Source organism: Dromaius novaehollandiae, chromosome 14, assembly GCF_036370855.1.
Source record: "Dromaius novaehollandiae isolate bDroNov1 chromosome 14, bDroNov1.hap1, whole genome shotgun sequence".
Taxonomy (NCBI): Eukaryota; Metazoa; Chordata; class Aves; order Casuariiformes; family Dromaiidae; genus Dromaius; species Dromaius novaehollandiae.
In genome coordinates this window covers 10,742,811-10,755,549 of record NC_088111.1, presented here as the reverse complement: position 1 = coordinate 10,755,549, position 12,739 = coordinate 10,742,811, and the positions used below count along the sequence as shown (strand labels likewise).

The following is a 12,739-nucleotide window of genomic DNA, read 5'->3' as shown; positions in this document are numbered from 1 at the left end:
AGGGGCTATGAAAAACATTATTGGACTGTAGTGTCTCTTGGCCTGTAAAATCAGACATCTTAGTACCAGGAACTCAGCTGTGAAAAGTTCAGGGGAAGATGCATAAACCTCTAAATACTGCGTTAGATAAAAATCCCGTTAAACTGTGCTTCCAAAACCAGCTTGTACTGTAAGCTGTGCGGCACAGGAAAGTCTGTACCCAGGCCAGAGCTGGATATAAAGGACTGATCTTGTAAATAGATGTGTGCAGCTTCCTTCCTTTCCCTTCTCTAATGCACCTGTGGTCTTCCATGAGATGGCACGTGTGCTCCTGTCACATATATTTGACCAATTTTTTGCACTACGGACCTCATCTACAGTGCAGGGTTTCTGTCCCTGCCGATCACTCGGGTCTGAGCACACCCCTTTGGCATCAACAGCAGCCGCTGGTTGCATGAACACCCTGCTCCACCTCTGCCTCAGGGCTAGCATTGCTGTTTGGGGCAGGTTTTTGGATTCATTGATTTGGATAAAATTTTTGCCTGACAAAGGGGATGGTCTTTTGGTGAGGTGTCATTCTAATGGTGGAAAGACTTTCTTGAAGAAGCAGGCTTGCAATATTTCCTAAAAATTGTTCCAGTGCGAATTTCTCTGATGTCTCTAGAAGATCCTTAGTTAGCAAGACCCCTACATAACATTGTTTTTTTTCCCCCGTTTTCATGAACTTTGTGATCTGCATTACTTTAGACAGGCTCAGTTTTCATAGACAGAAATATGGTCTTCAATTTAGCCAGGCCTTGAGCCATTAATTGCTTTGAAAATTACAGGGACTGGACGGGCAGCCTGTAGCAGGGTCTGATGTGCTTATGACCCTGTAAGTCATAGAGGAGGTGGGCCATACTCATGCCAGGCATCATCTCCGTGATTAGTTTCAGATACAGTGAATTTTAGGTGTTCAGTTCAAGGTGATGAATACAAGGAGAACTGCATCCATGTGCTGGTCCAAGAAGAGGAGATGATACTAGAGGTGACAAAATATTTTTAAATGCAGGTTTAAACACAACATTTTAAAGTCAAAGTTTACTGGTTCAAACAGCATCTTGAGGTTTTTCTTGCTTATGGTAAACATGCTTAGTGCACAATCTTACTCCTCCTTCAGAAACTGCTGGCAGCACTGGCTGGTGTCTTGCTTGCACAGTTTGAGCCAGCTTTCTCATCCAGGAGCACATTTCTTAGAGGCCTCCTGATTCTTCTGCAGCACCACTGGTTGCATCGCTGGAGAATAAGGCATCCAGCGGAGCGTGACTGGCATACGTCAGGCAGCAGAGTTGCTCTGGGTCCTCATAATGGTACTGAGGGGAACTGGTTAGTATTGTTTCCTGCTGAATCTGCTCTCTAAATGTGATAAAAATTTGTCACTGTTGTATGAGCAGGCAAAAAACCTGGGGTGGTCAGATACGTATTTCCATTTTTGTCAGAGAGGCAGGCTGGTGTGCTCTGTTTTGGTAAAACCTGCATGCATTTATCTGTGAAAACAGCCAAAAGGAGGCCAGATGTGAAGCCCCAAGAGCCGTGGTGGTGCCGTGCCGTGATCTGCACCCCAGTTCTGGGGCAGGTGGGACGTTGCATGGTGCCTGCATGCCTTGCCTTCGTGTTGCTCAGTGCCGGCTCTGAGGCAGCATTTTTCCCTTGTTGGTTTTGTCCTGTTGTTTTCATGGCCCTGCACACCCTGACAGCGTTGTTATGGCGCGTTTTCATGGGAAGCAATTGCCACAAGCGGGAGAGTCATCCCTTCCTCTCCTGCTTTCCCTGCCCTTTGGCGGTAACTTTTGGGTTGCCTTAGGGAAGCCAGTAACAGGGCCTTTGCATTAGGGAAGCCAGTAACAACCAGGTGAGGTTTGATCGGGTCCTGATGAGCAGTGTATAGTTACTGCGGGATGGGGGAAGGACGCGGCAGCACTGGGGAGGATACCTGGGGGAAGATGCTCACCTGGGGACCCAGCACAGCTCTTCCCAGCTGGCCGCTGGGGAGGGTATTCCTTTTCCCTTTTGTCTCACTCCCGCTCTGTTTTTATTTTACCCCAAAAGTAACTTTCACTCTTCTACAGGCACTTGTAATAAATTTTTGTGCATGTGAATATGTCTCAACATCCTTTGTGCAACAAGGTTGTTGAGCAGTGTCATGTACTCTTGGAGGATGGAGAATGTGATATCATTTCCCAGGGAGCAGAGGCTAGAGACAGGACAAGAGTTGGATGTCAGGGCTGAACATTTAATATTTGAGGATGAAAGTGAACTTTCTTCAAGGAGATCTTTAGACATGCTGCAGTAAAAGATACTGAGTGCGGTGGAAAGAGCTGTTCCTTTGGGGGTTTTTACCCGTGAGAGTGTGGATTTGTTTCACATGTTGTGGCTTTATTATTTCCAGGTCTCTTGAGCTACAGCTGTGACATGGCCACACTTGGTGAAGGTTGGTGGAGTAGGTAATAAGGTCTGGTCAGGAAGTGTTCTTTCACAGCCTGGTTCCATACATATTCAGTTGGTCTTGTCGGGGGAGTACACGTTGACAACTCTTCAGGGCAGTCAGTGCTTGCGTCTGATATCTGGGCCACGCTGTCTAGGCTGATTAGCTGGTGTGCTAGGTGAAATACCTCTGCTAGCTGTGATTCTGCTGTGGTGATTGCAAAGTAGTAGAGGGCTCATTTTGTCTCTTATTCTGCAGTGTCATAGTCCTGTAGGAGAAATTTGTATGCTGACAGATGGATTTAGGATGTTAGTTTTTTATTCTGTTGGCCTTGTAGCTTTTTGCTTGCACTCCCTGTGTGATTCATCTACCAACCACAGTGATCTGCTTAGAAAAGACTGGAGATTGGACAGTTTCCAGTACAGATATCACTGGTTGTAGACATCAGGTAATCATTATGTTTTACAGATTTGTGGGATTTTGACATTAGATTGGGGCCACTTGTTCTCATCAAGTGAGATGAAAACTAGAAGAAAAGCCTTTCAAGCAAATTAGCTACGACTGTTTGTTACTCTTTCAGGAAAGTAGGTTCTGACTATGGCACACGTGAGGCGAAGGTTGGGGCAAGAACGGTGCTGTGTTGGGGAAATCTTCGCTATCCACATATGCTGAAAGAGGAGGATCCAGCCTGTGTCTGCACGGGGTTCCAGAGACCACTTGAGAGAATCCCATGGTTTCTGTATATGGAACAAAATCAACTATTAGATCATTTATGTTGTTTGTTTGGAGATTAAGGACAAACAAGACCTGAAGGACTGTGAGGGATTTCAGTACCAGCCTGGTCAGTACATCTGTATGTCTCTCCAAGGAATAACATCAGATGTCTCTCTACCAAAAGGACCCAAAGGATTCTTCTGCTCTTCAGTCCAAATCTTTTTGTGTTTGGTGTTGATCTCTTCTGATTTGAGGCCATGGAAACAGGACCTTACGGGATAAGCAAGTTGGGCACTTTGTCCAAAAGCAAATATGCAACCTTCAGTACTGTGGTCCACCAGATTGCCTTCTTGAGAATTGAAGGAACTGGTTTTGTTAACAGTCAACATCATAAATACATGTTAGGTATAGTACTGGGATAGTAAAAAGTCTTTCAGTTGGCCTAAAGAGTCCAATTATTACATATATTTCCACGCCATCTGGTTACACATGGTTATTTTCAGTAGTGTTTAATGGCAACAGCTTGTAAGTTGGTATCGTCCCATGGGTTATGGGTGAACCATTAAAATATATATAGGGAGTGCTGAAGTGTGAAAGCTGCTAGGAAAAGGAAAGGTCTATTAAATATTTACACTAGATTGTGAATCAGCTGCTTTACAGTTAGTTAGTGAATAAATAAAAAAGGATGTCACTGTTATGACAGTAAGAATCGAGTTCATCAGAAATAACTCGGGGCAGGCAGGCAGGGAGTGTGAGGAGACAGCATCTCATGCATCGGCGGTGCTTCTCCTAAAGTCAGCAGAAGCCTCTTCCTTGCTTTTAGCAGTAACTGGGTAGGCCTCTACGGCCGGGTCCGGCTGTCAGAGGTATTGTACGTGTTTGTGACCCGGGAGGGTTGTATTTTTTCTGTATGTAGTCTGTCACTAGGCCTGGCTGTGTATTGACTGCTTCCTCGTGGAAGAAGAGGAGAGCTGCTGTGTCCTGTTATGTCACTCCTCCTATAAAGAAAACCTCCTCTTAATCAAAAGTGGACAAATGGACACAAAAAAAGGACTTATGTTCAAGGTTGCCTCACGTTTGTGTATATATTATTATCTCAGGTCACTTTACCATTAGCTTCTATACGTACATTTAACTCATGTCATTAGAGAAATACGATTTGTGCATCTTGAGGGCCCTCACTCGACATAAGGGTCTTGGATGCTTACAGAAGAAATGTTAGTAGCAATGTGATCTCTGATTTCAGATTGGCACCGAATGGGACGCCAAGGAGAGGCTTTTCCGGAACTTCGGAGGACTTCTGGGGCCGACGGACGAGCCGGTGGGCATGCAGAAGTGGGGAAAAGGCCCCAACGTCACCGTCACTGTCATTTGGGTCGATCCTGTCAACGTGATTGCCGCAACGTATGATATCCTTATTGAATCCAGTGCAGAATTTACTCACTACAAACCACCTCTGAATTTGCCCCTCCGACCCGGTGTCTGGACAATTAAAATTTTGCACCACTGGGTACAAGTAGCTGAAACCAAATTCCTCGTTACTCCTCTCACCTTCTTTAATCGGCAGCCTATCAAACAAGGTATGTTTTATTATTTGGTTCCAGAGATAGTATAGTTATCATATCTTTATTCTCTGTAAATGCTGCTGTTAAAAATGGAGTTGCACTGTATTGGAAAAGGAGAAAGAAAGGAATATTTTAGACATTAAATCAGAAGAAGTTGTTGTACCAAGACAAGCAAAAGTGTCTGCATCCAGTCCGTAAAACACAGGCACTTTGAACAAAAGGCTATTTGTATCTTTAAAATATGCATGGTTCAGGATCCAAAGAACTTTAGAGTCTCAGCAGTCTAACAGTTATGATAAAAACCATAATTCAAAAATAGAAGAAAAATGGACCATTTTCTTTCTTTGCTGCTTTTCATTCACATTTGCTCAGAGAGATGTACAGAGGTTTAAACTCTTATCTTGACAAAGTCTGTGTGTTTAACGATAAAAGCATTAATATACAAAATGCTGAATTAGTCAAAATTACCCTAGGCCAGAGCCCATAACGCTGACGTATTTATCAGGTCCTTTTCCCTGATACCTGCCAAAACCTGCTTTGTACATGCCAAGCAGTTGAGTTGCCGAAGCACACGTATATGCGAGGGATCCCGGGGATTACAGGAGCAGACCCACGCTCCCTTTCTCAGCAGAAGGCCGTTCGCTCCTCTGCTGCGGTAGCACCGAGCCCTCTGAGGTCGCGCTGAGGCTGCCGGCGCGTGCCGGCCCGCAGCAGTGCTCCGCGCGGGAGCAGGCGTTCACGGGGCCCTTCTCCAGCACGTGCTGCGGACGCTGGGCCATGGGAAGAGAGAACATTTTGTAGCCACACCTGTTTTCTTATTCAGTAAGATCAAAACAAGTCTGTTGCTATGAATATCTTTACCATTCTCCTTACGTGCTCAAGTGCTTCCATCTGTCTAATATTAATATTCATAACTTTAGACGTCTTAAAGTTGCTAGATACATGAATGAGCCTATTAAGTTTTCAGAAGTTCTTCTTCCTGACAAGGCAGCAAATAAACTGAGTCAGGCATGTACCTTCCAGTATAATGTGCTGCCTCTGTAACGCAAACATCACCAGCCAGCCGCTGGGAGCTAACGCAGCCCTCGGCTCGCGCGGCGGGAGCTCCCTTCTGCACGCTTCTCACTCGCTGATTTCTCCTTCTAACATTTGGTGGCATCGTTTCTTAAGCAGAAACTAAACCACGGACAACCCGCTGCTGTTATTAGCTGATAGACAGTGATGGAGGGGGAAGAAACACCATGTGTAGAGGGAATACGTTTTTAAAGTTTGAGGCAACTTACTTCTAAATGCAGATATTATTGACTCACCTTTGTAAATTAATGAATTCCATATTCTTGGCTAACTTAACAGTTAAGGGGGAAATCAAATGGAAAACGTGGTGCGTTGCCAGCCTGTGATAAAATTTGCAGCCTTTTACCTGTGACACAAGAGCCCTGTGAGCAGTGAAGGGTTTCTTGGCCTGCACCCGGGAGTCCGCGCTTGGCAGCTCAGAGATAAAACTCCCTCCGGTCCGAGCTCTGAACCCGGAGTAACTCCACTGAAATTACGGAGTCACTCCATATGGCCACGTAGGTAGCAAAGAGAAAAATGCCCCATTGATTCCCTGGGAGAAGCTCAGGCTTATATTTTTTGTTGAAGAGCCTTATTCATTCATTCATACGGGAATCACAATCTACTATAGGAATGAGATACAAAGCTTGGAAACAGTATTATCTAGGAAAAACGCCTCAGGAGTGTTTTGCTACTGATGATGTGATGTATAATCGCCAGATGTCGGAGACGTGAAGGTAAAGGAGAAAATTAACTACAGGGGCAGATAGTGACACTCTGCTTTAATCAGAATTATATAAGCATTTACAATGCAAATTTCTGTTGTTTGGTATTTTTAAGATTTTTTCTCTCAGTGGCACTACTGTTCTCCATGCAGGAAATTGTCAGCTAGCTTTGATTTCCAGCTTGTGTCGGATTGGCACCACTTTAAATATATTTTTCTATGCCAAATAAAGGCATTGTGAGAGTATGACAGAAGAATTAGGGCTTCTAAAAGAACAATTTCTGTGTCGTTGTAAACAATATGACGGCTGCCAAATATCTTCTAAAATCAAGGAATAGTATTATTGTCTTGTCTTAACACTGAAAATAAAACACGCATCAGACTTAGCCAGGAGTTGTCAGTGGAAGAGGATAATATATTCTATTAGGGATATCTCGAAAATTTTTTTCTCCCCACCATCCTCCTCTCTCCTCTCCTCTCCCCTAAAATTAAAGTTCTCGTCATAAAGATTGCCCTGGAAAATGAATAGCTACTCCAGAAGTTTTTTGAATGAATGCAGTCATTCATGCATTTCGTATCACTTTGCGTGAGATCTGCTTGGCGGTGATCCTACGCGGTGCCGTGTCCTGCAGATGCAGGAACGGGCCAGCGCAGAGTTACGCACCTGGAAACCTGTCCGGGGCCGGGTGCGTGATTTGTGTCATTTTAAAAGGTGTTTGCACGAATCTGGCAACAGCACAGCGGCTACTAAGCTCTTGTGTCTTCACAGCGTGAACCTTCCAAAATCTCAATATTTCCTAGCTCTTACCGAGTTAGCGTTAGGTAGCTAATGTTAATGTATAGCTGCAGCCCGGCGCGCAACAGGGCAAGCTCGCTTTCTACTTCCCAGCATCATGAAAAGAGCAACCTGTGCCTCTCTCGAATGATCAAAACTAAACATGCTCGTTCCTGTATCATGACTCCCAACATTCATAATTAAAATTAAAAAAATGAATTCTGGGACAGCTACGAGCAAAGATGTTTCATTTAGTTTATAAGAACAGCGTATGCAGCGAATATATTCATTTTCTGTGCCCACTTATTTATTTATTTTGGCCTAGAGTCTGTTTGTGCGAGTAAAACCGTAAAGGGAAATCAGGGACAGGTTTTCCTGTGACAGCATGTCCAGATGTGCGTAACTGACAGGATTTAAATTGGTCTAAAAGCACAAATTCATTGCCGTTTTCCAAACCGGGGCTCTAAGAGCCCGTTCTTGCAGTGCAGTTACTGAGCGCACCGGGAGCCTTGGTGCGTTTTCCTTGTGAACTAGGCTCCCAGCGCGAGCCCAGGGGAAGGCTAGAGCCTGATTTTAGGTACTTCTTGTTGTCCTCTTCCCCCTCCAGCCACCCAGATCCCTTTCCGCCCTCTCCCCTTCTGTCGCGGATCGGTTTTGCCTTCAGCAGCTTCCCCCGGGCTCGCGGAGCCGCTGCGTGCCGTCCTGCTGGGGAAGGAGGAAGAGAGGAGGAAAGTTAACTGGATTTGCCAGGTAACTCATTCGGCAGAATCTGGTTCATCTGCTCCACGAGGCGCCTCCTCCCCCGCGTCCCACGTGGACACGTGCAGGTTTCTTCCTCTCAGTGGCGAGTTTGAGTTTCCAGCCCCGCGGCAGCGCTTGCCGGAGCCGAGCGGCCCATGGGGGCTGCTGGGGACCAGCAGGGCACCCCGGGGGTTGAACCAGGACCCCCGAGGGTTGAACCAGGACCCCCGGGGTTGAACCAGGACCCCCGGGGGTTGAACCAGGACCGCCCTGCCCTTCTGCCGCGAGCCGCCCTAGCCACCGTCGTCCCTTTTGCCGCTGCTGCTTTCTGCGGCTTCCCAAAGCCGGTTCCCAGCCCCGCACCGCTGCTCCCTGCCCTGCTCCCTGCCCTGCTCCCTGCCCTGCCCGGGGCCTGCAGGGCACCAGGCACTGGCAGAAGCAGCGACCGGGTGGCCGAAGCCATGTCAGACGCAACCGGGAGGGTTCGTTAGGGTTTCAGATTTGTGCCAGAAAAAAATCCCACAGGGATTACTGTTGGGTTTTTTTTTTAACGTAGGGCTGCCGAAGGAGGGTTTGTACCCGCGCGTGTGGCGAGAGCAGCAGTCCTCAGCCCACCCCAAGTTACCGGGTGGATTTCGGTAGCGGTGAAAACGCCGGGCGTTTGGCTGAGGTTGGCTCTGCGGCCGCTCGCCCGCTTTCCCCCCCGGCTCCCTGCGGCACCGTCGTGCCGGGCGCCGGCACGCAGATGTTCTCCAGGGGCAGAGCAAAAGCCAAGGCAATTTCGTTTCTAAATTGGAGTTTATGTTCATGGCAAAGTTTTCACAGTGGTCTCCCAGCTGGAGTGATGATAATGAGTTGCCAGGCATTTAATATATAGTACCTGTTTCATTAAAGCTAAATAGGTCAGTGTGAGCCAGTGGGCAGAGCTCAAGCTGATACCGAACACTGGGAAAAACATTGGGGAAAAAAAAGGGGAAAAAAAAGGGGGGAGAGGAATAAATAAATAAAACACTTCTTCCTTCGAATAAGAAGGGCAGGGAAGGCGAGCAGGGGCTTGGTTCCCGCAGGTGCTGCTCCAGTCCGCGCGCCCTCCCGCTGCAGCGGCCTGTCCCAAAGGCTCGAAGGCATTAGCAGACATACCAGCACGCACACGTGCATTCCCAGGGCCTTCCTCCTATCATATTTATGGATCATCCTAATGAAGTATATACTGGGAAACCCTCGTTTTGCCATTGGTTATTTGCAGTGGCTCAATCAATTGTAATTGCACCTTTAAGGATTATAAAGTAGGTGGCAGCCGGCGCCAGAACTGCTGTGAATCCTTTAAATCACCTAGAGGTTACGTGACATGTTCTTGATAAACATAATAATAGCAGCAGGCAAGTTCGTGGCTGCAGAGGAGTAGAGCTGCACAGGAATCGTCACGCTGCGAAAAACCCCAAAGACAGGGATTTGCTTTGAAATTTAGTTCAGATCCAGTTGACAAGGAGTCGATTAGCTTCACAATGAGCAAATGCAGCACTGTCTTGTTTGCTGTGAGAGAAAACAAACAAAATGCCAATAAAAAATTACCTCCTTGCCAGAGGGTTTCAACACAATTCAAGTAGAGAAATAAAGCTGTACATTCAGTATTGCTTTAAAAAAAAATCACCAGTCTAGCGCCTTAATGTGTACCAAGGTAACCACATTTTTCATTCCTTAGCCCACTGTCTGTCTAAAATCATTTGCTTTTTCTGCAAAATACTGAGCAAACCCCCACAAAAATGCTGTGCAACAGACTACAGGCTGTGTCTTTGCTCCAAAGAAGTTATAGTAAAAAAAGTCAGTTGAGAAGGGAAGTGCCCTCCCGCAGTGAAGAGCAAACAAAAATGGGGGACAAAAATAACTCATTTAAAAAAAAAAAGGCAATTTAAAGTCAATGGAGCATATTTTGCATTGATGCATAGCCTGCATCCTCCACTGAAGGCAAAGGGCTTTTTGGATGTATTTCCTGGCAAAAGGTCTGGCTCAGTGCCTGCCATCCCGTTAATTTTGAATTGGTTGCTCTACCTGAACAGTTTAAAAAGTCTAAACACACATTTCATAGAGGAGGGCCTGACATTCTTCATTATTTTTTCATCAGAAAGGAGTGAAGTGTCAGTCCCTAAATACTAGCTCGGTGTCCGTGTCCAGCAGCTCGCCCTGCAGCGTGTCCCACAGAGCCGGGAAGGAGTCAGACAGCCCCGTCTTCCCTTTGGCTCTGCAGCTGCCTCCGAGCGCTGGAGAAATTACTTTAGCCCAGATCCTAAGAGTAAAAATCGGGCAGAATTTGAGGCACATCATAATGCCAAAATTGTGATCCTCAAGACCCTGTTCAGCTGCTGCTTTTCCCAAGTCCTTTGCAGGGAGTGCGGAGAGCTGCCGGGGCGCTGGTCCCCCCGCGGGGCAGCCAGACCCTGCTGCTGCCTTGTGTCGGGGGCTCCTGATCCTTCTTGCGCCAGAGGAGCAGCCCTTAACACGCTGAAACGCAGTGTGGGGTTTTTTCCATTAGCGTTGCCTTCTGTAAATGGCCGTCTTCACTGGCGTTTCGCGCTGCCCGGGGCAGGGCACCGCCGTCGCGTGGAGGTGCGGGGCGAAGCAGCGGGGCGCTGGCGTGAGAAGGGCCGCGTGCCCGACCCCGGTACGGCAGTAGCAAAGTGAAGAAACTGAAATTTGTTGAGGATGCTGAGCTTAGCCTGATTTTAGCAAAATCACCCCACTGGTCCTAAGCACCAGGGGCCACACATTCAGAAAGGATGTTACCTCTTGCCCAAAGACCACCACCGAGTCCCACGTTTTTGGTAGGTTTCTTTCCCTTCCACGTAGCCACGAAGTTGTGGGGCGTGGGACACATCAGAGACCGAGCGCTGGAGGAGAGCAAGCTCCATCTCATCCCGTTATTTGTCTGGAAAAACGTCTCTCTTGTTCCCTACAATAAATACATGCACAACAGCCTTTAATTCAACAAGCTCTCTAAATTGCCTGTTTCAATCAGATGATCCTGTTAGTAATGCCAACTCTTATTTGTTTGGGGATTTTTACTTAGAATGTTCCTATTTAATTAATATGTTGACAAACAGTCTTCCATATTTAATTGCTTCCAAAGGAGGAAGTTGAATCGTGTGTACTTGTTCTGTTTCTTAAACTGCAGTACTCTGGCAGATCACACTTTTCACACGTGCTTAGCAAAGGCTCGTTTTGACTAGAGGTTATTGTGGGGATCTACCATGTAAAATAAGAGAGTTTTTGATGGGTGCAGGAACAGTGAATGATATATAATGGTGATGGGGATGTGCCGAATTAATTTAATTGGGGAGTTGAAGTAATGGACTTGCGCAATATCTGACATTAAAGACTCTGCAAATGTAACAGCAAATTTCCAATTAAATGTCCCTTTTCCCTCTAAATAAATGTACTGATTTATTGCCAGCATTTGAGATACTGTCCTCTGCCTGGAAGAAAGGACTCAGTGTCAATCTGCAGTGCAAGCCACAAGGACATGTGGAAGGAATTGTAGATGCTAATATTTAATTCCTGGCCTCTAAACGGTATCTGAGCGCTGTGGCTTTCCTAGCCTGGAGGGCCCTGAATGGGCCCATTTTGTGTTCTAGACACTGTGTATGTTGGCAGAGCTCAACGTGTCCTCTGTGCTGCAGGGAGGGATGATGGTAAAAGAAGTCAACTGAGAACAGAAAGAAATGGTTGAAAATTTACTCCCTAGAGGCACTGAGTGAATATTTTGTGAAGGTCGCATCCTGATTTTATGAGTAGCCCCTCAGTCCACACTCAGCCCTTGAGAAGCGAGTGTGCCTTAGACAAGGACGGGCTGACCCATAATGTCCAGCCCCAGTTCTTTAAAGGAGTTGGTGCAATTACAGCAATCATTTTTGGTACAATATCACAGATTTGGGGAATGTGCTGCATTTTGCTGAAGTAGAAGAATTACTGTAAGAAAAACAACAGCAGTGCAAAGAGAAGTGTCATTAGGAAATCTTTTTGATCCATTATTCGGCACAGGAGCTTGAAATATGATTGTGATTAAAGAGTACTTTCCCAGTAAGACTGGAGTACTTCCAGAATGATGCTGGGGTTGTTTCATCAGCCTGCTCCGGTCTGTCCAACACAGTGCTGATATCCTTCCAGCGCCAGGAAGGATACCGCCCAGCTTTTGCAGGCAAATTGAGCCAATGCACATAGTGACTTCTCCTCAGCGCTGGGGAGGGTGCATCCAGTTAGGAGGAAAAAAAAAAAAATTTAAAAATAAATAAAAGCTGAGATCTCAGTTCTTTTTCTTAGCCAAATCAGTGATAGCACTTCAAGAGTTGGCAGCACACCAAATATCCTTGAACTGTTCCCTAATTTCAGGGCATGGTGTCCTGTGGGTGTTCACAGAGGCTAGCATCAGCTGAGTGGGGCATATCTCCTTCAGCTTCCTCCATGGTGAAATAAGTAAAATTTGCTTCTCCTTAATGCAAAATTAGCTTCTCCTGAGAGGGAGCTGCACGTTGCTCAAGGTCCAGGTACGGCGAGGAGCTCTTAGCGAGCACCCAGACAGGAAGCTTTTCATTGTGTGTTGTTGAGAACAGCTCATTTCCAGGGCCACGGAAGTGGATTGCAGCGCACCACTGACTTTTGCCCTTTGGCTTGCTGTGACCTTAAACCTTGAAGGAATCTTTTCCTCACTAATTTGGGGGTTTCTTTTTGTA

At 46.4% G+C, this 12,739-nt stretch overlaps 1 protein-coding gene across 2 annotated transcripts in view; it reads left to right on the top strand.

Annotated features, from left to right (window-relative positions):
* Window positions 1-12,739, top strand: part of XYLT1 (xylosyltransferase 1) — a 218,896-nt gene that overhangs the window by 198,339 nt on the left and 7,818 nt on the right. For both annotated transcript variants that reach the window (XM_064520332.1, XM_064520331.1), the window contains one exon: window positions 4,404-4,737. In XM_064520332.1, coding sequence (XP_064376402.1) covers window positions 4,404-4,737 — 334 coding nt within the window. The remainder of the gene's footprint in view (window positions 1-4,403; window positions 4,738-12,739) is intronic.